Genomic DNA, 26,436 nt, shown 5'->3' with positions numbered 1-26,436 from the left:
TCCTTCCTTCCTTCCTTCCTCCTTTCTTTCTTTCTTTCTTTCTTTCTTTCTTTCTTTCTTTCTTTCTTTCTTTCTTTCCTTTCTTTCTTTCCTTTCTTTCTTTCCTTTCTTTCTTTCCTTTCTTTCCTTTCTTTCATCTTTTTGAGACAGGGTCTTGCTGTGCAGTTCAGGCTGGCCTTGAGCTCACTTTGTAGCCCAGGCTGGTCTCTAACTCACAACGACCCTCCTGCCCTAGCCTCCCAAGTGCTGGGATTACAGGCATGCACCACTACCCCCTGACGACATGGTTTTTTTTTTGGTACCAGAAATCAAACGGAGGACCTTGTGCTTGCCAGGCAGGCGCTTGCACCGCTGAGCTATATCCCCGGCCCGACATTTCTTATTCCGTGCAATTTCACACATTTGTGAAAGAACAGCAAAAGGGATCTCTTTCTATCCTCCACTGCAGAGTTGCAGCAGTTGTCAAAGCATGATCTAGCTTATTCACCTGTCCCCTCCCCTTGCAGAGATTATTCAGAGACATCCCGGACATTTCACTCCACATTTGGAATCGTTTCTGCCTCTCTCCTCCCTCCCTCCTTCCTTCCAGCATTTCTCCCTTTGTTTCATGATGCTGGGTATGGCACCCAGGGCCTCCTGCATGGTAGGCAAGTGCTGCAACACTGAGCTGCACCCCTAGACTCTTCTAAAGAGACTATCTTGAGCGTCTGGGGATTTAGCTCAGTGGCACAGCGCCTGCCTGGCAAGCACAAGGTCGTGAGTTTGATTCCCGGTACCAGGAAAAAAAAAAAAAAGAAACTGTCTTGAGACCGTTTCACTAAGTTGTTTAAGCTGGTGTGGACCTTGTCGTCCTCCTATCTCATCCTCCTCAGTAGCTGGGACTACAGGCACATGCCACCATGCCAGGCAGGTCTTACAATTTCTTTGGATGTCTGAGTGGCAAGCAATTAAAGGTTCTTTTGAGGAGGGGATGTCTTTGGGGCAGGGACTGAGCTCTCATTTACTAATTTTACTTAACTAATTTTTTTTAAGTTTTACTTAAGTTTTGAAAATTGTTGGGCTAGGGATATAGCTCAGCAGCACAGTGCCTGCCTGGCAAGCGTCTGGTACCAAAATGAAAATTGTAAAATACTATACCGTATTTCCCCCAAAATAAGACTAGTCCTTATATTAATTTTTATTCCAGAAGACACAGTAGGGCTTACTTTCAGGATATGTCTCATTTTTTTCATGTGCAATAATCTGCATCAACTTATGTACAAAAATCTACATTTATTTATATATTCATGTACCAAAATCTACTTTTCTTCAGGTACAGTCCTCTCATCTTTGGGAACATCGTCCTAACTCTCGACACCCTGAACTCCAGTCTGAATTTGCGGGTCCAATTTTGTAGAACCATTGCCCCAATCTCTCGTGTCCAGCAGTAGAGCTCTCCTTAACTGAGCACTTCGTGTCTGCGTAGCCTGCTCTTGGTGCATTGGCGACACAGCTGTCATTGATTTTATTGAATAAATTCTTCTGCCAAGTCACCACCTGTTGGAGGCTAGGCGCTACAAAGTTTCCATTAAATCAAGTTAATTGAAGACTCATAATATAGGAGTGGCAACAAAAACGATGATAGTTAAGATTGATGGTTTAGCCCATAATCCTAGCACTCGGGAGGCTGAGGCAGGAGGATCACTGCAAGTTCAAGGCCAGCCTGAACTGCATAGCGGAAACCCTGTCTCAAAAAAAAAAAAGATTGATGGTCCAAGTTGGTTGTGGTGGCGCATGCCTGTAATCCCAGCACCCAGGAGGCTGAGGCAGGAGGATCACTGCAAGTTCAAGGCCAGCCTGAACTGCATAGCGGAAACCCTGTCTCAAAAAAAAAAAAGATTGATGGTCCAAGTTGGTTGTGGTGGCGCATGCCTGTAATTCTAGCACTTGGGAGGCTGAGGAAGGAGAATCTCCAGAAGTTCTAGGCCAGCCTGGGCTGCACAGTGAGACCCTATCTCAAAAAAAAAAAAACAAAAAAGAATGATGGTCCACACATAAGTGACAAAAAATTGCAGGCAACAAAATTCAGAGAACATTTCTTTATTTTACACGAGTAGATCTTATTTTCAGGGAAATACATAAAAAGTACATAAAGCCAAGAGCTTAGTGAATATCTAAACTTTCTCCTTTATTTTTTTCTTTTGTGTTACATTCCATCCACAGCCCTAGTTTTATTTTTTTTTTCACAACCTTGTTTATGCCACTGAGCTATATCCCCAGCCCTTTTTTTTTTTCTGGTACCGAGGCTCAAACTCACGACGTCACGCTTGCTGGGCAGGCGCTTTACTGCTGAGCTAAATCCCCAGCCCCCAGCCCCCTAGTTTTATTTATTTACTTTTTTTTTTTTTTTTTTTTTGGTCTTTTTGAGACAGTATCACGCTATGCAGTTCAGGCTGGCCTTGAGCTCACTTTGTAGCCCAGCCTGGTCTCAAACTTGCCACAGTCCTCCTGCCTCAGCCTCCCAAGTACTGGGATTACAGGCGTGCACCACCACACCTGGCTTACATTTGCTTTTCTAATAGTCTTGCTGTATAGTTCAGGCTGTACTTGAGCTCACAGCAGAGCTCTTCCTGCCTCAGCCTCCCAAGTGTTGACATTATAGGAATGTACTTTCTCTTTTTATATTGAGTCTCACTGAATTACTAAGTTATCCAGACTAGGCTTGGCTTTGTGATCTTCCTGCCTAGGCTTCCTAGGGTGCTGGGATTATAGGTATGCACCACCACACCTGGCTACTATCTACACTAAATCATTTGCAGCTTTTCCCTATTCAGTTCCAGCTGGGTGGTTCACCAGGCCTGATTCCAGGCTGACTTCTCACCCTTGGGTGGGGATTTCAGGAGGCTCCCGGAATTTGTGCTGGCAGGACCCGTCCAAAAGGTGCTTTTCTGGGGTGTCGGAGGGAGTTCTGTACCCGCGGGATCAGCCGTGTAGAAGCATCACTTGCCATCTTTTTTTTTTTTTTTTTTTTTTTGGTTCTGGGAATTGAACTCAGGACCTCGCTCTTGCCAGGCAGGTACTGTGCTGCTGAGGTATATCCTGGCCTTTGCTTGCCATCTTACCTGGAGCTGTTCCCTAAATTTTCCAAGGGGGATGGGTCTGCCTCAGTTTTCCCAATGGCTGAAAACACATTGTCCAGGTTGACATGCGTGTGGTGGAGATAGGGCTGCCCCCTGATGGTTGGGGCGCAGGGGTACACGGGCTGGTGTGTGGCCTCTCCTGCCACCTGTCCTGGGTGCGAGGTGCTTGTGCTCACAGAAGCCCCAGTTCACGGACATCCCCGGCTGCTGCAGGCCTTGAGGCCACCTCTCAAGACTAGCTACAGCCCATTGTGGTGGTGCACACTTGTAATCCCAGCACTCGGGAGGCTGAGCAGGAAGATTGCTGCAAGTTCAAGGCCAGCCTGGGCTACATAGTGAGTTCAGGACCAGCCTGAACTACACAGTGAGACCTTGTCTCAAAACACCAAAAACAAACAAAACCTGGCCACCTGCTGAGCTGCCTGATGGCTCCTCTTCTCAAGGAGGCCACCCCACCCAGTGCCTGCCAGTCCAGGCGCTGGCTTGGGCCCAGAGGCTGCCTGTCTTTCCTTTTGGCTCAGAGGGTAGGCAGGATGACCGTGCGGAGTGTGCTGAGACCCGGCTACGAGGAGTGCTGGGTTGCTTTCTGGTGCGCATGTGTGTAAAGTTCTCGTGATTTCTGCATGGCTTTAAGAAGAATTTTGGGACTAGGGATGTGGCTGAGTGGCATAGTGCTTGCGTACCACAGACAGGGCCCTGGATTTGAGTCCCAGCATTGGGGGAAAGAAATTAGGAGTGGTGGTACATGCCTGTAATCTCAGCACTCTGGGAGGCTGAGGCGGATCACAAATTTGAGTCTAATCTGGGCAATTTAGTGATTTAGCGAGACCTCGTCTCAAAAAAAAAAAAAAAAAAAAAAGGGTCTGGGGAATTTAGCTCAGCGGCAAAGCTCCTGCCTGGCAAGTGCAAGGTCATGGGTTCGGTTCCCGGTACTGGAGAAAAACCAAAAAAGAAAAAAAAAAAAAAAGAAATAGGGATGTAGCTCAGTGCAAAGGCCCTATGTTCAATCCCTAGTACAAAGAGAGACAGACAGGGAGGGAGAGAAGGCGGGCGGGCACAACACTGAGTATCATGGCACCTGTGGAAATTAAGCAGCGTGCTGGTGCTGTGGGTGAAGCTGGGGCTGGTGCGTGCTGGGCAACAGGGTCTCACTATGCAATTGAGGCTGGTCTTGAACTCACTTTGTAGCCCAGGCTGGCCTCAGACTTGCCACACTCCTCCTGCCTCAGGCTCTCGAGTGTTGGGATTGTAGGCGTGCGCCGCCATGCCCGGCTTGGCGCTGGGCTTTTGAGAGTAGGTTGCCCATGTGAGCTGAGGGGTGGCTTTCTCCGAGAAATCTACAAATTGCGGGTCAGTAGGGGACTCCTGTGGCCCTCCCTTTTTGGTCCATGGCCTCTTAGAGCCCTGTTTGCCTGATAGAGATTAGCGCTGGTTCTGCTGGAGATTGTTCTTGCTTCAGGGTCCTAGTCTAGGAGTATGTGCGTGCATGTGCGTGCACGCATAGATGCAGCGCTGGGCTCAAACCCTGGGCCTTACACGTGAGAAGGCAAGCGCTCTACCTCTAGTTACCCCCCAGCAGGGAGCCTGGTTCTTAAGCCCCTGAGTGACTCCGGGTAGCGCCGTGCTAAGGGAAGGTCACCTGTGATTGGAAACACGGGGCCCAGAGCCCTACATGGCACAGCTGTGGGCTGGGGTCTGTGGGCCGCCTGTCCCCACCTTGTGGAGGTGGAATGGGGTTGGGACGGGAGGGGCGATGTCTGACGGACGCTTCTCCCCGAAGGAGGGGAGGCGGAAGAGCCAGTGCTGTCCAGACAAGTCCCCGAACTTCTGACCTTGGTGGCAGACACGCTTCCTGACCTGGCAGTGTCACTGGCGTCCATCGTGGCTTCCCCTGTAGGAGGATGGAGGACGCTGCTTTGTCCCCGGAACAGGTGAGAAGCATTCCAGGGTACCCTGGGGCTGGGGCTGGGCAGCGGGAGGGGTGTGCCGCCGGCCTGTGCCTGTGCCCTTCATGGTTGCCATGGCAGCAGAGAGCTTTCACGAACTCAGGCCTCCATCCATGCAGACAGGAACAGGAAGCCAAGTGAAGAAGGGACAGGCTGGTGACAAGCATTCTGTAGACACGGCGATTGTGGGCACCCTCCCAGGGGTGGGCATTAGGGAGAGGGTGCACTCCGTGTCAGTGCCGGAAAGGTGAGGGTTTCCTGCCGTGTATCCCCTTGCTGTCTCTTGCTAATTCCTTGGACTTGGTTTGAGCTTTCCTGAGGTCCAGCCCATCTCGTGGTGTTCACACACGCACCACAGACCTTGCACATTTGGGCCAGGGAGGGAGGGTTTCCCCGTATGTGGCCGGCTTCATCCAGCAGAGCAGAGGGAAAGGTGTAGATGTCTTAGGCAGTTCAGGCTGGCCTCGAGCTCACTTTGTAGCCCAGGCTGGCCTTGAACTCGCAACAATCCTCCTGCCTTAGCCTCCCGAGTGCTGGGATTACAGGCCTGTGCCACCACGCCCAGCTCCAAGATGAGTTTTTAACCAGAAAGGCAGAAAACCAGAGGAAATTTGTACTATTTCTACAAAATTATAAACCTTACTAATTATAAGATTTTAAAATGGTATTAGGCCAGGGATATAGCTCAGTGGCATAAGCGCCTGCCTGGCAAGCGTAAGGTCCTGAGTTTGATTCCCAGTACCTAAAAAAAATGGTATTAATCCTTTTGGGTATGATGACCTATGCCTGAGAGGAGAACTGCTTAAACCTAGAGTTCAGGGCCAGCCTGGGATCTTAGCAAGACCCCATTTCAAAATTTAAAAAATAAAGACATCACTGAGAAGATAGCTCAGCAGCACAGCACCTGCTGGGCAAGCTCAAGGTCCTGAGTTCAGTTTCCAGTACCTCCAAAAAAATGGTTTTTCAGAAATAAAGATGCCATTCAGAGCTGGGTGTGGTGGTGGATGCCGGTAACCCCAGTACTCTGGGAGGCTGAAGCAGGAGGATTACCTTGAGTTCAAGGCCAGCCTGAACTACATAGTGAGACCCTGTCTCAAAAAACAAACAAATGGGGCTGGGGAGATAGCTCAGCGGCACAAATGCCTGCCTGGCAAGCACAAGGTCCTAAGTTGGATTCCCGGTACCAAAAAAACCCAAAAACAAACAAACAAAAGACTCCATTAAAAAAGGGTAGAGGGCTGGAGATAGAGCTCATGGTGGAGGCCTTGGGTTCAAGCCCTGTACCACAAAAAATAAAACAGAAACAATAGTAAAAAGCATGATTCATGAGTGGTGCCATTTGTGCCTGTGAGGTTGGTGTTGTCTTATTTTCCGTGTCAGTTCCTCTCCATCCCAGTGCCTGCGGGGCCTGCTGCTGAGCTCCCATGTCACACATTCTGACACTCAGTGTGTTGCGGCTCCTTTAGCCGTCTCCCCACTCATTGTGAGGTGCAGACAGCTGGGGCCTCCACAAAATAAAAATGAAAAGTGCGAAGGTCCTGAGTTCAATCCCCAGCACGGCCCTTAAGAAAAAAAAAAAAAAAGATTTGGTAAAAGCACTTGCTTCCCCACAGATGGGGATCCCGTGGAAACCCTCGTTCCCCTCCTTTTCAGGACATGACCAGTACTGACACCACGGCCCCATACACCTCGGCCCCGGCCGCCCAGGCTGAGGAGGCAGGCGGCGCCCACCTGCTGGGCTTCTCCGACGAGATCCTGCTGCACATCCTGAGCCACGTGCCCAGCACGGACCTAGTAGTGAACGTGCGGCGTGTGTGCCGGAAGCTCGCAGCCCTGAGCCTGGACAAGAGCCTGGTGCACAGCGTACTGCTGCAGAAGGACTATCAGGTGCGGTGGGCGAGGGCAGGTGCTGGGGACCAGGCCACTGGGGAGCAGCCCTTGTTTTTTTTTTTGTCTTTTTGAGACAGGGTTTCGCAAGGCAGTTCAGACTGGCCTTGAGCTCACTGGGTAGCCCAAGCTGCTCTTGAACTCACAAGGATCCTCCTACCTCAGCCTCCCGAGTGCTGGGATTACAGGTGTGCGCCACCACGCCTGGCGCAGCCCTTGTTGACCGAGCAGTCCCCAGGGTGCTCTGAGTGACAGGTGGGGCGGAAGGGCAGGTGCATGCCAGCAGGTAGGAGGGCATGGGAGCGTGTGGATGTGGTGTTAGGAGGGACCCATGCCTTGGGCATAGGGCCAGGTAGACGCCTAGGAGAGGACTTGCTGGGTTCCAGGACAGGTGACAAATTCTTTGTGAAGTTGAACCTACAGTTTGATGGTGCAGTGCTAGGTACCATTCTTTTTTATGTGGTATTGGGGATTGAACTCAGGGTCTTCCTGCTGAGCTACAGACCCCAGCTTTTTCTTTTTTTTGTCTTTTTGAGACAGGGTTTCACTGTGCACTTTAGGCTGCCCTTGAGCTCACTTTGTAGCCCAGTCTGGTCTCAAACTCACAATGATCCTCCTGCCTCGGCCTCCTGAGTGCTGGGATTACAGGCATGAGCCACCACGCCTGGTGTAGACCCCAGCTTTTTACTTATTTTTATTTTTTAAAATTTTGAGACAGGGTCTCACTAAGTTGCCCAGGCTGGGCTAAAACTTATGACCGTCCTGCCTCAGCTTCCCAGAGTACTGGTATTATAGGCATGTATGCTCGATTTATGTTGTTCTTTGCTGTGACCACATAGTATTCTGCAGTGTGGACCAGCCGCCATTTGTGTGCACACTGCTCTGGTAAAGGACGTTGGAGTAGTTTGTCCCTTTTGGCTCTTGTGACCGGTGCTGTGCTGCCCGGGGCTGTCTATTGCAGTCCCCATCTTCAGTTCCTGGGTAAATCCTAGGAGCGCAAGTGCTCACTCATCCTACTTAGTGTCTAGCAAACTTTTTCTCCTGTGGCTGTACCCTTTTGCATTCCCACGGGCGGGGCTCTCCCGACTCCTCACTTCCCTGTGGGACCCGGAAGCCTTCAGCCTTTCCCTTCCTCTCCTGCCCATCCCTGTCCTGCAGGCAAGCGAGGACAAGGTGAAGCAGCTGGTGAAGGTGATCGGCCGGGAGATCCAGCAGCTGAGCATGGCCGGCTGCTACTGGCTGTCGGGCAGCACCATCGAGCACGTGGCCCGCTGCCGCGGGCTGGTCAAGGTGAACCTGTCCGGCTGCCACCTGACCTCCCTGCGCCTCTCCAAGGTGCTCTCGGCCCTGCAGCAGCTGCGCTCGCTGGCCATCGACGTGAGCCCCGGCTTTGATGCCAGCCAGCTGAGCAGCGAATGCCGGGCCACGCTGAGCCGTGTGCGGGAGCTCAAGCAGACACTGTTCACACCCTCCTACGGCGTGGTGCCCTGCTGCGCCAGCTTGCAGAAGCTGCTGCTGTACTTTGAGATCCTGGACCGCACGCGGGAGGGCGCCGTGCTCTCGGGCCAGCTCATGGTGGGCCAGAGCAATGTGCCTCACTACCAGAACCTACGCATCTTCTACGCGCGCCTGGCACCTGGCTACATCAACCAGGAGGTGGTGCGGCTGTACCTGGCCGTGCTCAGCGACCGTACACCCGAGAACCTGCACGCCTTCCTCATCTCTGTCCCCGGCAGCTTCGCCGAGAGCGGGGCCACCAAGAACCTCCTGGAGTCCATGGCCCGCAACGTGGCCCTGGATGCCCTGCAGCTGCCCAAGTCCTGGCTGAACGGCTCGTCCCTGCTGCAGCACATGAAATTCAACAACCCATTCTACTTCAGCTTCAGCCGCTGCACGCTGTCCGGCGGCCACCTGATCCAGCGCGTCATCAACGGCGGGAAGGACCTGCGGAGCCTGGCCAGCCTGAACCTCAGTGGCTGCGTGCACTGCCTGTCGCCGGACTCCCTGCTCCGCAAGGCCGAGGATGACATTGACAGCAGCATCCTGGAGACGCTGGTGGCCTCCTGCTGCAACCTGCGCCACCTCAACCTCTCGGCCGCGCACCACCACAGCGCCGAGGGCCTGGGCAGGCACCTGTGCCACCTCCTGGCTCGCCTCCGCCACCTGCGCTCACTGTCCCTGCCTGTCTGTGCCGTGGCCGACTCTGCGCCTCGAGCTGACCGAGCGCCAGCCCAGCCTGCCATGCACGCAGTGCCACGCGGCTTTGGCAAGAAGGTGCGCATTGGTGTGCAGACCTGCCCCGGCCCCTTCGCGGGCCACCAGCCCTCCTCTGCATTCTGGTCCCTGCTAAAGAACCTGCCCTTTCTGGAGCACCTTGAGCTGATTGGCTCCAACTTCTCCTCAGCCATGCCGCGCAACGAGCCTGCTATCCGCAACTCCCTCCCGCCCTGCAGCCGGGCACAGAATGTTGGGGACTCTGAGGTGGCCGCCATTGGCCAGCTGGCCTTCCTGCGGCACCTGACACTGGCCCAGCTGCCCGGCATCCTGACTGGTTCAGGGCTGGTGAGCATCGGCCTGCAGTGCCAGCAGCTGCAGTCCCTATCCTTGGCCAACCTGGGCATGATGGGGAACGTGATCTACATGCCTGCCCTCTCTGACATGCTGAAGCACTGTAGGCGGCTAAAGGACCTCAGGTGAGGTGTTGGAGGCCAGTGGGGCTGTGGGGTGGAGCCCAGGGAGGCCGGCACAGGCCTGTCTCGGGCAGGGGACTGGGTGTGCACAGCAGGGCTCAGGGAGGCCTGGGGAGCTCAGTGTAGTGGGGCTGGGGGGTGCATGGGGATCCCGGGGCTCAGCATTGCGATCGATCCTGGTAGTTCCCTGAGTGATTGTTCTGCTTGGTGCTGTGTGCACTCTGTCTGACCTTCCTAAGCGCCCCGTGAGGGTTTCAATTTTGTGTGTGTGTGGGTATGTGTGGTACTAAGGATTGAACTTTTCACACTGAGCCACATTCCCAGCCCTTTTTTTTTTTTCCCCCAGCCCTTTTTAATCTTTTAAAAAATTTTACCAGGTGTAATGGTACATGCCTGTAATCCCAGCGCTCAGGAGGCTGAGGCAGGAGGGTCGCTGTGAGTTCGAGGCCAGCCTGAACTGCGTGAGACTCTGTCTCAAAAAGACAAAACAAAACAAAAAAACAAAGAAATTTTTAAAATTTTTTTGGTACCAGGAATCAAACTCATGACCTTATGCTTCCCAGGCAGGCGCTGTGCCGCTGAGCTATATCCCTGGCCCAATAAAATTTTATTTGAGCCCAGCCTGGGCTCAGATTTGCCATCCTGCTGCTTCAGCCTCCAAGAGTGCCAAGATTATTGGGGCATGGACCCCATCCCCAGCTTGACCCAGGGCGTTCCGAGCCAACTGTGGCGTTCGTGGGGGATATGTAGGAGTTAGCCAGGGGCTGCAGAGCCGAGGGTTTGGGGTGGTTTGCAGCATGTGCAGCAACCCTAGAACTTGAACATTGACCAAGGCCAGTTGGTTCAGGTTGGCCAGGGCATTACAAGGAGGTGGGAGGGGCAGGCAGGTGAGCTGCTAAAGGACTTCTGCGGAGGTCTTCTGTCATCCATGTGCAGTGTGTGGGACAGGGGTTGGCCCAGAAGGAGGACACAAGCTGGGCATGGTGGCACATATCTGTAATCTCGGGACTCTGGGAGGCGGAAGCAGGAAGATGGCAAGTTTGAGCCAAGCCTGGGCAAATGTTGACTTAGTGAGACCTTGTTTCAGAATTCAAAAAGGACTGGGTGTATAGCTCTGTGCAGAGGCCCTAGTGTCACGTACATAAAAGAAGGTTGGGCGGATGCAGACTCCAGGGAGCAGTGGCCTGGAGTTGGTGGCAGGACCATCCAGGAGAGTGGAAGGAACTGGGAGCCACAAGCCAGCCGTTGTCACTGGGCCCCTGGCGTTCGCAGAGCCCGCTGTGGGACAGATCCACGCTGAACTGTGCTAGGAGGAAGACGGTTCCCATGGCAACCCAGCATTGACAGGGTGAAAGTTTGTCAACATCAGAAAATCTTGACAGATAAATTTTTTTTTTTTATTTTTGGGGGATCTTTTTTGAGACAGGGTCTCACTATGCAGTTCACGCTGGCCTTGAGCTCACTTTGTAGCCCAGGCTGGTCTCGAACTTGCAGTGATCCTCCTGCCTCAGCCTCCCTTGTGCTGGGATTACAGGCGTATACCACTATGCCCGGCTTGGTAGATAGATCTGATCTTGGAAAATCACCCAAGATGCAGCGCAGGCAGCAAAGGCCAGTTCCCCACGCCCAGCAGCACCCTGCAGGCTGAGGCAGGAGCAGCCGGCCCCTCTGTGAGTCCTTAGCTGTGGGGTGGGCAGGTGCAGGCAGCACTGGGACCACGAAGTCCTGTGCTGCCCGGGGGGGTAGGGATATCTGCCCTTTCCCCAGATCACTCTGGCCTTCCCTGCGGGCCAGACACTGAGCCATTGTCCCCAACGGTCCCTGGAGGATGGTGGCTTCTGCAGTCCCCATTTCACTGCTGAGGTTTGACATTCAGAGCAGAGCTGAGGTCTCATTGTCCGTCGCCAGCAGCTTGGCCTTGGCCCCCAAGCTCTGCTCAGAACGGGGAGATGACCCGTCCTCTGTCAGCCTCCTTTGTTACCTCCGGCCTCAGCCTGGCAGGAAGGGAGCCGGATCAAGCTCCCGTCACAACCTTGCACCTTCCCGGGCTCCCTGCCCTGCCCTGCGGTGTCCCAGCGGCTGTGCCGAGCCCTCTGGATTGCTGCTGGTGTCAAGCGACAAGCCAGGGTCAGCCGGACTTCCAAATAGCCTGCGCCTTAGTCCACACCCCGGCGGCTGCGGCTGGACCCTGGGCCTGAGCAGACGTTGGCAGTTTGCCAGGGCGCTGACCCTGTGCCCCGGGCCTGCGCGTCCTGTGCTGCCTGCGGTTTCAGTGCCTGGCTGCTGGTTTACAGGTCCGACTCGAAGCTCATGTTTTAGGGTCCTGCGTGGTATTGAGGGAGGAAGACCCTGAGTATGGAGTGTGCCTCTGCAGCGAGCCTCCGTCCTTGTCTGCGTCTGTCCCTGTAGCCACCAGGTACCACGTCCCTGTGACTTACTGTCACAGTACTGGGGATTGAACCCAGGGTTTTCGAGCTGAGCTACATCCCCAGCTCTTTTTGGTTTTTCTGTTTTTTCTCCGGTACCGGGAACCGAACTCACGACCTTGCGCTTGCCAGGCAGGCGCTTTGCCGCTGAGCTAAATCCCCAGCCCCCGCAGCTCTTTTTTAAAGTTACTAAATAGCCCAGGCTGGGCTTGAACATGCAGTCCTGCTGCCTCAGCCTCCCAGAGTGCTGACATGGGAGGTGTGCGCACGCCTGGCTGCTCTCTGTTCTCCCCACTTCTCTGTCCTGCGTCCCCACTCCGTTCTCGCCTTGCTTGGGCCTGGGCTGGCGTGCTGGCTCTTCCTGCCGAGCAGTGGTGAGAGTGTGGGCGGAGCACCGGAGGGAGGGGACGCGGCTCTCCTGCTCGGTCTGTGAGTCCTTTCCATTAGGAACTGAGCGTTTCCTACACCCTCGGAGCCCGCGAGTGTGTGAGCGTGAGCGAGTGTGTGAGTCAGCTGAGGTCTTTCTGGGGCTCTGTTTGCTGTCTGTTTTATGCTTTCCGCTGACCTATTAGCCTGTGTGCTTTTTCTGGCTGGACCATGGCCAGAATGTCTGGTGGTTATCAGGGAATGCTGGGTAAACACAGAAAGCAGGGAAAGTAAAACAGTGCATTTTTGGGGCTCACAGAGCTGGGTCCCCAAAAGGCCCAGGGGGTGTGGCGGGCAGCTGTGGGACGGAAACTGGTCCCGAAGAGGATGAAGAAGCTGCAGAGGGGCCAGGGATATAGCTCAGTGGCATAAGCGCGTGCCTGGCAAGTGCAAAGTCCCGAGTTCGATTGCTGGTACCAAAAAAAAAAAAAAAAAAAGCTGCAGGGGATGCAGGGCAGGCACTGACACAAGGAGGTGGGTGGCGGGCGCTCAGGCAGGAGCAGTAGCTGATGGGCCGGACGTTTGCCCAGGAACTCTGCCCGGGGACGCTGCCAGGTGCTTGTCACATGCCGACGAGGAGTGACGCCTTGGGAACTGCAACAGCCTTCATGGAGGCCCTTGCAGAGGGACAGTGGCCGTGCCAGGGCCCCGCAGCTGGCCCACAGGGGAGCTGGACATTGAGTGTTTGTGTGGCCACGTTTGGTGGTCACAGAGGGCCTCCGGGGTTTGGAGGCCCTGTGATTCCTGTGGTCAGGCTGGAGTGAACCTGACTGCAGCTTGTACTGGCCTCGCTGTGTGTAAATGCCAACCTCGCCCAGAGCCACAGAGCCGTGTGTACCTGAGCTGGGCACTGCCTGTGTGGGACATGCGGCCCCTTTCCTCTGGGCTCCTGCATCCTGCAGCAGTGAGCCTACTGCCTGGAGCAGGAGCCACACAGAGGGATGTGTTCTGGGCCTGGGGGGACTCCTTGGCCTGCTTTCCAGAGGAGTGTTCTCGAGATGGCACCCTCGGGACGCCAGCCGACCTCCTGCTCCTGCCACCTGTCCCCCACATCAGGAATCTGTCTTCCAGACTGGTCTCCTGGTGAGTGAGCTGTTGCAGGAACGAGTTGTTCGGCTGCAGACTCAACTCGGGGCAGAAGAGGGCACCTTCTTTCCCACGACCAACCAGGCCTGCCCTGCCTGCGCTGGAGGGAGGAGAGTCTCACCCTGCCCGTCTGACCTCAGAGCCCGGGCAGCCCCCGGGCGGAAGTGAGAGCTGCTGGAGCCAGGCCTGACACCGCCCCAGAGCGCTCAGTGCCTGGACACTGCTCGCTACCCTGCTGGGATCCAAGCCCCTGAGTCACCTCTGGGGAGCAGGGTCTGGAGCTGCATCCTGGCTGGGAAGGAGCAGGGCTAGGGACCCCTGAGGTGCCCATCAGGTCAGGGTGGATTCCTTTTCCTGCAGGTACTGATCACTGCCTTGGGTCCTTTTTCCCAGCTGTGCTGGTGGCGGCCATGTCCACGGCACAGGGAGGCTGGCGGGGTAGAAGGAGGGACAGGATGCTCGCACTGGGTCCCCTGCCTGCACACTGCCGAGGGCTTCCTTCAGGGAAGGAGGCTGGGGGTGCTGTCAGGTCGGGAAGGGTTTAAAAGTACTGTACTGTACACACTGGGTTTTGTGACCCAGTTGGCCTGGGAGATCTGGGGCCGGTCGTGCAGACCTATGTCGCCACCTAGTGACGGAGGCCGCAGGTGCGGCCTGGGCATTCCATCCCTGCGGCCGGGCAGGGAGAGCGCTGAGGAACTGCTGGTGGCAGCCACCTGCTGGCAGGGATCTGTGCGTCCTTCTACCCATCCTGGTGTGCAACCCTGCAGAGCCAAAATGTTCCAGGTCCCAGGACCTCTCTCTCTTTCTCTCACTCACATGCATACACACCAAATAAAAGAACCAAATTGTATGTTTAAATATTTTGAAATCAGTTCAAAATTGAAATCCAAGCTGGCACAGTGGCACATGCCTGTAATCCTAGCACTCTGGGAGACTGAGGCTGGAGGATGGCTTTTTCTTGTTTGGTTGGAGTTTTTTAAATTTTATTTTATTTATTTATTTATGGTTTTTTTGAGACAGGGTCTTGCTATGTGTAGTTCAAGCTAGCCTTCAATTCACTAATGTAATACAGGCTGGCCTCAAATTCACACTGATCCTCCTGCCTCAGCCTCCTGAGTGCTGAGATTACAGGGGTGTACCACCACACCCCTATGGATGGCATATTTAAACTTAGGTTTGGCAATTTACTGAGTTAGTGAGACCCTGTGTACAAAGGCCCTAGGTTCTATCCCCAGTATTAAAAAAAAAATCCAGAGGCCGAGGCAGGAGGATCTCCAGTTTGAGGCCAGCCTAAGTTACATCATGAGACCCTGTCTCAGTAAAACCAGACCAAAAAACAAAATTCAAACCTGGAGGTAGACTACCACTTCTTAGCTACCTGGGCTGTACTGATGTGGGGGACTGTCATGTTCTTGGAGAAGGGGACAGAACCTCATTGTCACCTTCACAGCCTAGAGAGATGTCTGCCCTGCTCCTGACTGTCAAGATTCCTCTTATGTCTTTTTTTTTTTTTTTTTTTTTTTTTTTTTTTTTTTGGACAGGGTCTCACTGCAGTTCAAGCTGGCCTTGAGCTCACTTTGTAGCCCAGGCTGGCCTTGAACTCACAACAATCCTCCTGCCTCAGCCTCCCGAGTCCTGGGATTACACGCGTGCGCCACCACGCCTGGCCCTTCTGTTTCTTTAAAGGCAACATTTGGTACATGTGCTTAAGATGAGGCTCATACTCTATGCATGCAACCAGGGGCAGCTCCCAGAGGTTGCCTTTTGCCACCCCAGCGTATAAGTGGGCAGCAGGTGCTGCGGCTTTTCCAGATCTTTTCCTGGGAGGACCTATACCTCCCCCACAGTCAGGAGCCCACAGGAGCTGGGCATACATCAGTTAAAATAAAAACCAGCCTCTACCTGGGCATGGTGGCACACACTTGTAATACCAGCACTCTGGGAGGCTGAGGCAGGAGGATCGCAGGTGAGCCCTGGTTCAAAATAAAAACTATAAAGGGGTTGGGGATGTTAGCGCAGTGCAGAGCCACAGAACTGGAAACAAAGATAAAATAAGAAGAGACCTTGCCAGATGTGGTGGTGCATGCCTGTAATCCCAGTACTCAGGAGGCTGAGGCAGGAGGGTCGTTGTGAGTTTGAGGCCAGCCTGGACTACAAAGTGAGCTCAAGGCCAGCTTGAACTATATAGCAAGACCCTGTCAGAAAAAGACAGAAAAAAAAAAAAAAAAAAGAGACCAGTCTCAGTAGCTGCATTCAGCTGTTTAGTGGCTACGGGAAACCACTGGTGTCCCCCCCAGGGCACCCTGCTCTGGTGGGCTGGGTCTGTTCTGTCCCTGCAGTGCTGGGAGGGGAGCCCAGGTTTCACACATGCGAGGCCAGCAGGGGGCTCTGCCTCAGCCGCTGTCTGGCCTGTGTTTTTGCTGACCCCTCTCCTCTGTTACCTGAGTCACGCACCCGTTGATGTTTCCTGGGTGACAGGGCCAGTGGGGCTGCAGCCCGTGATCCTGGCCCTTGTCTGCCTGTGTCCTGGGGGACAGGGCGGCCACCGTGTCCGCTCAGCTCAGCCTCATGCAGAGGGTCGCTGTGCAGTGTGACCCACTGCACTGGGCTGAGAGGCGGCCCTGCTGCCTCCGGAGGGCGTGGCCTGCCTCACTCGTCCTGGCAGCTCCTCTCCTCAGGACACCCAGCGAGGTCCAGTGTGCAGTTCCTGCGGGTCCCCTCACAGACAGCTGGTGACCAGGGCTCGTGTGCCCCGTGGGCTGGGCCAAAGCAGCTGGCCGTGGCTTTCGCAGGGGACCGGTCTTCTCTGTGCTGTGCACGGAGTCCGGGGTGGTGGTGGCCCCCCTCTCCAGTGCTCTCATTGTCCCATCCCTGTGGTCAGACACAGGTGACAGCACGGCGGGGGTGAAGCCTGTTCTGCAGACGAGAGCCACCTCCTCGGGAGAGTCCGTCCTTTTGCATTTCCTCCCAAGCACCTGGGCGGGCTGGCGCGGCACGGGGCCCTGTCCCCACTCTGCAGCATTGCACACTCCCTCCCGTCTCCACCAGCTCACGGCACCCTTGCGCCTGCCCGCCCAGCCCCTCTGCCTCCTGCCCGCTTTGGACAGATGTCCCTACCTGTTAGCAAGGCCTCCACGCTGCTGTCAGCCTTGACGCTGCTCCGGCCAGGGGAACAGTGCCTCCTTCAACTGCGACCACAAGCTTTTAAAGCGTGAAAAGGTAGCTGGGTGCAGTGGCACACAACTGTCATCCCAGCGCTTTGGGAGGCTGAGGCAGGAGGATCGCACGTTCAAGCCCAGCCTGGGGTGCAGGCTCCTGTCCCCTCCTTCCCACCCCATGCGGGCCCCGCCCTGTCAAGGTCCCACCCAAGTTTCTGAAAATAGCTGTGGGCTGCACAGGGTCCTGCATCCCTCTGGAGCTGAGTCTTGCCTTCTTGGCTTAGTGCTCCCGGTGCTGTCCACCCACTGTCACGGCTGGAGTGGCCTCTGCCCAGCTGGGGCCTCTGCCCAGCTCCTTCCTCTGCCTCCCTAAGGAGTGAGCGCCCAGGGCAGGGCTGTGGGTGGGTTCACATGTGCTCCTTCCTCACGGGTGTGCGGGGAGCAGGATGGGGTGGAGGGGGTGCTCCATGTGCCGCTGGCACCAGGTCCCCCAGGGTCCCATCTCCCCAGGGTCACAGGAGCTGGGGGCTGGGAACTAGGGTCCCCGTCCCCTCACGTGCCCCTCTGCCCGCAGGCTGGAGCAGCCCTACTTCAACGCCAACGCCCAGTTCTTCCAGGCGCTGAGCCAGTGCACCTCGCTGCAGCGCCTGTGCCTGGTGTCCCGTGGCGGCACCCTGCAGCCCGACGCGGTCCTGGCCTTCATGGCCCGCGGCCTGCACGTGGCGGTGTGCCACATGTTCACCGGCGAGTCGCTGGCCACCTGCAAGAGTCTGCAGCAGTCCCTCCTCCGCAGGTGAGTGGCGGCGGGCTTGGCCTCGGTGGGGGGCGCTGGCCTGCCCAGCGGCGACCCGGATTGTGGGGAGCAGGGGTCTGGCTCCCTCCCGCTGCCCAACCCCGTGTTCTCTGGCTGCCTGTTTCCTAGATGCCAGGACACCCACCACCGGCCTCCAGAGTTGTTATGCATTTGCCCACACTGTGCTATTAATGTTTCCCTGTTGTATAAAATACACATCCCTGAGTTCTTCTCCCTCCAACTTCTTATTTTAAGCTAATTTTAGAAAAGTTGGAAAAATAAATGCATTGTAGCTACCAGATACCATTAACCCTAACGTGGCACTCTGGTTACTAGGGCACAGTGATCAAAACAGAGACACTGGCAGGCCAGGAATAAAGCAGACCTTAAGCCAAGCACGATGGCCTATGCCTTTCATCCTAGCATTTTGGGAGGCTGAGGCAGGAGGATTGAAAGTTTGAGCCACGCCTGGGCAACCTAGCAATTTAGTGTGAGCCTGCCTCAACATAAAAAGATAAAAAAGGGCTGGAGGCGTAGCTGAACATGAAGGCTCTGGGATCAAGCCCCAGTACTGCAAAACAAGACATTAGCAGTGTGACCAAGCAAGTGAGGTTAGCACTCGGTCAGTTTCCCACGACGCCCACGCTGCATGCTGGGGTCGGCCGCGGGCACGGCCGGAGCCCTCATGGTGCCAGTGCTTGGTCTCCCCCGCCCACTCCAGCCCTTGCTGTGGCTCAGCCTCTCCTAGTCTTCCACATCCCTGATGCTGAGGTCCAGGTTGGTTGCTTGGCAGTGCCCACCTCAGGCTGGGGCTGTCTGGGGTTTTCTTGTGATTGTGATGCTGCATTTTCGGCAGAGAAACCCCGTGGGAGACACGTGGTCCTCTCAGTCAGGCGCGTGTGATGTTGTGGGCTGTCCCAGGCAGTGTGCACCTTGACGGCCTGCTTAAGGTGGCGCCTGCCCAGTTTCTCCGCTATGAAGTTGCCCTATCCCTTTCTTTCTTGATGGAACCTAGAGCCTTGTGCATACTAAGGTGACAGTACGTTGCCCAAGCAGGCCCAGCAATCCCTGGGCTGTAGGGACCCTCTTGCTTCAGCCTTCTGAATAGCTGGCACAGCAAGTACATGTCACCGTGCCTGGCTTTCCCGTGACTATTTAGTGTCTTTTTGGTGTTGGTTTCGTGCGTGTCCTGGCTGGTTCTGTTTCTGGCTGTCAGTGATAACTGCTACTGTCACTGACCTTCCTGTACCTCAGATCTTGACTTTCTAGCTCTGGAACTGCGGTCCCGGCATGGGGGAGGGTATTCCAGGTCAGCTCCTCCCACACTGCCGCACCCCCGGATTCCTGGTGCTGGGAGATGGAGCTGACACCTGCAGAGGGGCACTTGGAGGCCCTGTGGTACTTGGCTGGCTGGGCCATGGGACCCCCGCAGCTGGTCAAGGGAGGTGTCTGCCAGGTGTGGCAGTTCCCCTGCTGGCTGTCCTTTCCTCTGGCTGGACCAAGGGGAGAGGCTGGGGTCTTGTGCAGCCAGGGGTGCTGGGACAGTTCTGGTGCTCTGTCCACTGCGCTGCAGCGTGGCACCGACCCCTCCCTCCGGGGATGTGTTCTGCTGAGGGGGCTGGAGTCAGGCTCAGCGCGGGGACGCGGGGCCCCTGGAGCGGCTGCTTCTCTCGCCTGTGTGCACACACAGCCTTCTCCAAAGCAGGGCACGTCCTTGCTCACTGGGGAGGTCGGAGCCGAGCTGTGATGAGGGCAGCCCACACGGTCTCGAGGGTCCGAGTGTCCCAGCCCAGGCGGCTGCCCCTTCCTTCCGATTCTCGGCCCGCTCCCCATGGCGGGTGGTCCAGGCCAGCTGACTGAACTCGGCTCCAGCCGCCTCGCTCAGATACGGCACCCTTTGGCCTCCCAGAACATGCAGACCCTGGCCCTGTCGGGGAGGAACACGCACGTCCCCAGGGTCAGGTTCCTTGTGCCCCCTTTAGATAGCTGACTCTGTGAGGCGGGTGCTCGGCAGCCCTCCTTTCCTCGAGCCTTGTGCCGCCTGGGCTCACTGGCAGCAGGATGGGTACTGATCACTGTCGAAATGGGAGGCAGTCATGGCCAGACCCAAAGCTGGTGGGGCCAGGTGGACGCCCAGGGGAAGCTGAGCTGCCCATGGGTCCCTCTGCCCTGTGTGTCTGTCCCTGCCCCGTCCCTGGCCCAGTGCCCGGGAACCTGTGACTTGCTCCCTGCGAGGGATCCAGGACCGCGCTGCCTGCAGCTGTCCGCGTTCCGGGGTGGCCCTGGGTGTGCTCCAGGGCGTGAGCCGCGTGGGCTGCCTGGTGCTCTGGCCAGCCCTGTGCTGTCCTTGGTTGTCCAGAGCCTCCAGAGCCCAAGGGGAGCGTCCTCAGCACGTCACCGTGGGGAAGCAGAGGCCCTGAGAAGCGCACGGAGCAGCGAGGCCACAGGCCGCCGTGAAGGAGGGGTTCCCATCAGAAGGAAGAGGAGTCCCCCTGCGCACACGGCTCCCAGGGGGAGGTCTGGCCTGGCCTGGCCGGTGTTAGACCCTGGCTCCACCCACCAGCACCTCACAAAGCAGACAAGCAGGCAGACAAAGAGGGGAGAGCCTGCTCTGCCCCAGGCCTTTCTCCAGCCCTGCAGCCAGCACACGGCCCGGGGGGGGGGGTGGGAGAGGTCTCGCCCTCGTCACCTCTGCCATGGCCAGCGTCCGGGCCCACAGCCAGCTGCAGCAGTTTTTCCACACTGGCTCTCACTGCCCTGGTCCTGCAGTCCTGCCCAAGTGCCAGCGCCCAGGACATCCCCGGCTGCGCTGTGCCAGCAGCGTCTCTGCAGGGTCCCAGTAGATGGTGCTGTGGTGCTTGGCTTGAGGTGCCCACGGTAGCCTCCCTGCTGCCTCGCTGCTGCCTTCCTCCGTGCCTGCTGGGGAGGAGGCCACAGTTTGGGGTCTTTTTTCTGGAGCTTTGCTTTTTGTCACCCGTGTGCTCCTCCATTCACCTGTCCCTCGCCTGTATGGGATGGGTTCTCACCACTTGTGACTTAGCCAGCAGGCGTGATAGCCCCACAGGCCCGCTGCCCCAGGTCACACCTGCCCGCCGTCCCCACACTTGGCGTCCCTTCTTGTCACTTGTGGCTTCGTGCTGACTCCGCTGAGGCGCGGGCCCTGCTGGGCTCTGGCTTTGTGCCCGGCTGCACCTCTCAGGAAGCAGCAAGCAGCAAGCAGCGGGGCTCGGCTTGCCCCAGTGTCCCGGTTTCCACTGTCGTGGGATGGCTGTGGTGGGGGAGGGCTCTGTGTCCAGCACCACACACCACGTCTCAAGTCGCATTTGTTCTCCGTGTTCAGGATCCACGTCTTGACTGTGCTCTTCCAGATTTGAGACTGAAACCTCAGGGCCTTTTCCTGTTTTTTGTTTGTTTGTTTGTTTGTTTTGGTGGTACCTGGGGTTGAAGCTAGAGCTTTTGCCCTGGAACATAGCCTCAGCCTCCCTAGTGCTGGGATGACAGGTGTGTGGCACCTGACCTTTCCCGCTTTCTTATAGAAAATGACCTGCTATGCAGGCTAGGTGTGGTGGTACCCACCTATCCTCCCAGCACTCTGGAGGCTGAGGCAGGAGGATGGTTGGGAGTTTGAGGCCAGCCTGGGCTACAAAGTGAGCTCAAGGCCAGCCTGAACTGCATAGCTAGACCCTGTCTCACAAAGACAAAATAATAATAGTAATAATAATAATGCCTGCTAGACTTTGGACCTGCTCTCTTCTGCACGGTCCCCCTCTGTGGTGACCCCACATGGGTCTGGACTGAGAGTGTAGGGATGTGTCTTGGTGAACAGGATCCCTGGTGGCCCCAGAGGTTTCAGGCCTCCCTGAGGGGTGAGGCAAAGGCAGCTTTCCTACCCATCCCTCCCTGCTCCTGCCCCATGGCCCGGGGTGCTGGCCTCCGCCTCCCTCTGGTCACCCCAGCCTCTCTGGAGGCTCCTGCCTCTCCTGAGACTCAGCCGCCCATCCCAGCAGACGGAGCTCGTAGACTGTAGTGCAGGGTGCTGACCAGCCCCGTGCGGGGCCTCTGCTGCCTTGGCCCTTGGCAGGTGTCAGTGTCTGTGCTGCGGCTTCTCTTGGGCTCTTCTCCCCTTCTAGCTGGCCTGAGGCATGGGATCTCAGCTCACCTGGCACTGCTGCCCGGGATACCGGCTCCCTTCTGCTGGCCTCCCTGGGTGGCCCCTCTGTGCCCAGGCAGAAGGGTGATGGCCCCTGCCCCGCAGCCCTCCCTGCTGCCCCCCCTCTGGTCTCCAGCTCTGGCTGCCACGCAGAAGGCCTTTGAGGTTGATTTCTGTGTCTGCCGTGTGTCAGGGTGACCCGTGGGCAGGGATCTCGGGCTGGGCTCGTGGGGAGGTAGGCGCAGTGCCCCACGTTCCCCTGGTAGCTCTGTTCCCTGTGTGGCCGGCACCACGCCCCATTGACCGCTGGTCTCTGCTTCAGGTTCCAGGCTGAGAGGCCCGCCCTGAACGTTGTCATCTTCCCCCTGCTCCACGAGGACCTGACGGATGTGATCCGGGACGTCCCCATGGTGCATCTGGATGAGATCACCTTGTTTAAAAGCAGAGTGGCCGAGGAGCCCCCAAACCTGTGGTGGTGAGAGGGCCGCCTCCCTCTGCTGCTCACTGCCGCCGCCGCCCCGCAGAGCCTGCAGCCGTGGGGCCTGTGGCTCGTCACGGAGAGAGGGAGCAGCTCCCGGCCGCCCTGCGCCCCGTCCTGGGCCGTGTCTCCTCTCACTTCCCTTCCCAAGGACTCATCGTCGCTGAAGTCTGGGCTGAGGGTTTGCGCTCTGGGTGACGGGGAGGGCTGGGGGGGAAACGTGGGAGCAGCAGTCGGGCCAGGTGGGCTGTGGATACTGTCTGCCCCCAGCCGCGTCCCCGTTGGCCGAGGAGCACCCCCTGCGCTGTGCTGTGGTCAGCTGGTGTTGGGCTCTGTGGGCTGGAGGGGGCGGGCGGGCTTTCTCTTCCGAGACCGCCACGCTGATGTCTCAAGTTTTGCAGCTGCAGAAGTGAGGCGCCCTGTCCCACTGAGACGCATCTTAGGGCCGGGGCGTGGCCGGTGGTGGAGCACTTGGCCAGCAGGTGCAAGGCACGTGGGTCAAGCCCTGGCACCACCAAAAAAAAAGACACATTTTAACCCAATTACGTCTCTGAGATGTTTCCGGCTGGATGAAGTCTGTGGCCCAGGAGGGATCCTGGAGCAGGGACCCCTGGGCAGGGCCCTCAGGTCCCAGCCTGCTTTTTCCCCAGGCCACCTGGCCCCTACACGAGCCGTGGCATTTGACTTTAGAAAGCCCAGGTCCCTGTGAAGGTCACTGTGTGCGTCCGAGGAAACGGACGCACGCTGGCCCTGTTAGAATAACTGGAAACATTAAACCCAGAACAGTGTGTAAGCCTTGGCAGTGATCAGGCCACCCTGTGTCAGGGAATTTTATTTAGGATTTAGGAAAAACTCAGCAAAGCTGCTCTAAAGCCGAGGAGGGACGCGCTCCCATCCAAGGTTGCCCTGTGCCCCGCGGCTGTCTCTGCCTCGTACTCGCAAGACTGTCCCCCTCTGAGGGGGCTGTGACTGGCCCTGTCCTCCTGGACCCCCGCCCCGGTGCCTCCCCAGCATCCCAGGCGATAGGGGTACAGAGCCCACCAGGCCTTGCCCCCTGCCCTCCTCCTCCTGTGTTTCCATGGTAACCAGTCCCCCCAGTCTTGGTGGTGTCCTGTGCATCTGTCTGCTGGTGTTGGTCCCTGCCCTGCACTGGGTGTTCAGGGCTAGCAGTGCCTGTCAGCGCTGCCCCTTGGGGCCCTCGGAGGGTTTCGGATGGGCCTGGGGCCAGAGCAAGGGGACACAGTCCTCTGCCCGCCTTGACCCTGGTCCCATTAAGTTGTGCAGGTCTGGCCCCTTGTCGCTCTTCCCTGTGTCCATCCCTGCCCTACCGGGAGGGGGTCCCCATGCTGCAGCCAGTGGAGGGACCTGCTGCAGACTGACCCCTGGGGATGTGGCGTGACACGTCCTCCAGAGCCGCAGACGGGTCCCATCCTTCCCCACAGTGCAGGCCAGGACAGACTGCCTGGGCTGGGCCAGCGTCCCACACAGCTGTTGATGAGGCCCTGGTGGGTGGCAGGAACCCCTGCTCCCGTTTCTTTAGAGCGTTAAATTGGCACCTGCATTGGCTACTGTGTGATTAGGGTGATCAGGCAGGTGCAAGGGGTCTCCAGGGCCAGCCCCTTGTCCTGAGTGAGGAGGGGACAGGCTGGGCAGTGTGGCCCAGGAGCGAGGCCCCTGAGGCTCTGGGTGCCCTGGCTTTGTACCCTCTCCTTCCCTCCCCAGCAGCCCCCACCCGGCAGGGAATTGTCTTCCCACTGGGAATTTACATCCAAAGGCTGAAACTGTTTTTGTGATGTGGCTCGCAAGCCTGTTGTCATGAGCAAGCGGTTTTACGCCGCAGTGTAATTTATGCTCATAAACGGCTGGGGGAGGGGACCGTGCGCCGGAGGCCAGGAGCACAGACACCTTGGGAGCCCCCCCAAACAGTAGACCTTATACTTTCACTGTCCCCTGCAACAGTCCTTTGACTTAGAGGGAGAATTTCCACTCCTTCTACACCCGAGACACAATTCAGCAGATGTTAATAACGTGCTTATTTTCGCTAAGTGCTATTTTGGCACTGGTGTTAATTGCGATTTATATTCTGCAGCGTTTTACGCTGGGAAAGGAACCCACCCTAATGGTCCCCAATTGGCAGGACTGGGCTCTTAAGTGGCAGACCATATGCTGCCTGCTGGAAGGAGCGCGGTCAGCATGTGTGCTGCAGCCTGCGTGTGCACGCCTGCGTGTGCATGTGTGGTCGTGTGCCGGGCTGTGTGTGTGTCTGTGTATGTATGTGTGCACGCACACGTGTGTGGCTCTGTGCAGGGGTGTGTGCGCCCATCTGTCGGCCCGTACATGCCAGCATGAGCGCACGTGCATGTGTGCACATCGCCCGCGTGTGCGGTCTGCAGCACATGAAATCTGCATCTGCTGAGCGTGTGCGAGTGTGTAAGAGACGAGTGGGAGGAGATTAGCAGGCTCATCTTTTGTTCCTTTTTTCTCTTCTTGGCATTGGGAATTGAACTCAGGACCTCGTGCTTGCCAGGCAGGCGCTGTGCCACTGAGCTGTGTCCCGGCCCTGTCCTTTGTTCTTATAAAGAGAAATCCGATCCCCTGTGGCTGCCACCTGCACCCCTCATCCCAGGCCTGCTTCTCTTGTCTCCTCTGGGGCCATGGCAGGTGCAGTGCCCAGGGGTGCTGGGCCCTGAGTCCCCGCGGCCTCCTCTGCGGGCCACACTGGGCCCCTGGCCTCCTGCAGTGAAGGCACCTGAGGGAGGACGGCAGAGGAAAGGTGCGTTTCTGGGCCCCGGCCCCCTGTCACGTGAGGTAGCCGGCCCCATTCTCATACTGTCATACCGGACAGGCCCGAGGGGCCAGGCAGGGCCTCGGAGCCAGCATGGCCCGTAGTCTAGGCGCTAGACCCTGCCGGTGCCCGTCCCCTCAGCGTCGGTCAGCTCTCGGCCACTCCCTGCCCGGGACCCGGCGTGCAGAGCGGAGGCGCACATGGCAGGCAGGCCTGGGCCCAGAGCAGCAGGGCTGTGGGGGCTGGGGGCTCCAGGACTGCACCCCAGCCAGGGCCCTTGAGGGATATTCTGTGGGAAGGAAAAAGGGCACTCGTGTCCCCTCAGAGCAGGGCTGTTCCCCCACTTCCCTTGCCCGCCCGTGATCAGCCCCTTCTGGGACCGAGAGACTGCAGTTTCTGTACAGGGAAGTGAGTTGGGGCCGGATGGTGGTGGCGTGGGTTCCAGCCATGAGACCTAGGGGGAGGCGTGGCCACCTTCTGCAAAGGCGACAGGACTGTCGCTGCCTACCCTTCCCAGTGGCCGCGGCCTCAGCTCCGGGGCCCACTCTGACTGGCCTCTTGTACGTTTGGAGTTCAAGATTCCAGAGGAAGCTTCTAGGGCATACTGGGCACAGTAAACCAAGCTGCCAGCCGTAGGTCCTACACAAGTGACCAACATCATCAACCCCAGGACCTGGTAGGGCAGGTCAGGCGCTCTATCTTGCATTAAAGCACAGGGTCGCTGCCTTGCAAGATGTGCCTGAGCCGGGGGTGGGGGTGAGGCAAGAGCCTGACTCCCCGCTGTGCCAGTGGAGTGTCCAGAGCCAGTGTCCAAGGGCGGCATGCCCCAGGGTGTGTGCTGTGTAAGCGAGTGCGTGTGTGCCCATGTGCATGTGCAGACAGTGCGCAGCTGGCCACAGCATCTTCCCCAGCCCGTGCCACCCCAGACCGTAATCGTCATGTGTGTCTTTGCCCAGAACCGGTGGAGCTCGGCGAGGCTTTTTGCGGGGTGGAGCCAAAGCCTTCCCCGGCCCAGGGCTCTCCCGTACCATGTGACAAGGTGCTAAATGACCATCCCCTGCCTTTTGGTGACCAACTGCCCCATCCCTGCCCAGCGAGGCATCTCATGGTGACACACGCTCCCGACTGTGGTGTTTGCTCTGACACCATCCTGGGTGGGTGATTTCATGTGAACTTGTGGCATGTGGGAAGTTTCAAATAAAATGGATTGATTTAGAAAGCCGGCCACTGTGGTCCTTTCAGTGGCGACACTGTTCACCTGCCATCCCTTTCGTGCCCAGGGTGGTTGGCCCCGTTCGCGTCTATGGTGGGGGTGGGGCCCCGAGCTTGGCCAGGGCCCCTACAGATGCTTGCATGGAGACGTGGCACCTACACGGGGCATTGGGTGACAGTGGAGTCAGTCTGCTGGGCTGGGGACACCAGGGAGGGAGAGACCATGTGGATCAAGGCAGGAGTGACACAAGGCTGCCAGTGTGGCTATCCCTGCACA

At 57.2% G+C, this 26,436-nt stretch overlaps 1 protein-coding gene across 5 annotated transcripts in view; it reads left to right on the top strand.

The window, feature by feature from the left end:
* The window catches only part of Fbxl18 (F-box and leucine-rich repeat protein 18), a 31,047-nt gene extending 4,881 nt beyond the window's left edge, over positions 1-26,166 (top strand). For 2 of the 5 annotated variants that reach the window (XM_005397841.2, XM_013521127.1), the window contains 5 exons: positions 4,900-5,050; positions 6,719-6,952; positions 8,111-9,645; positions 17,316-17,534; positions 22,007-22,163. In XM_005397841.2, the coding sequence (XP_005397898.1) occupies positions 5,021-5,050; positions 6,719-6,952; positions 8,111-9,645; positions 17,316-17,534; positions 22,007-22,163 (2,175 nt within the window). In that variant the 5' untranslated portion in view covers positions 4,900-5,020. The other 3 variants (XR_263050.2, XM_005397840.2, XM_013521128.1) reach the window with 3 other exon arrangements.
* The last annotated feature ends 270 nt before the right edge of the window (positions 26,167-26,436 follow it).

Source organism: Chinchilla lanigera, unplaced genomic scaffold (genome assembly GCF_000276665.1).
Source record: "Chinchilla lanigera isolate Chin_1 unplaced genomic scaffold, ChiLan1.0 scaffold00059, whole genome shotgun sequence".
Lineage (NCBI taxonomy): Eukaryota > Metazoa > Chordata > Mammalia > Rodentia > Chinchillidae > Chinchilla > Chinchilla lanigera.
This window is presented reverse-complemented; position numbering and strand designations above follow the sequence as displayed.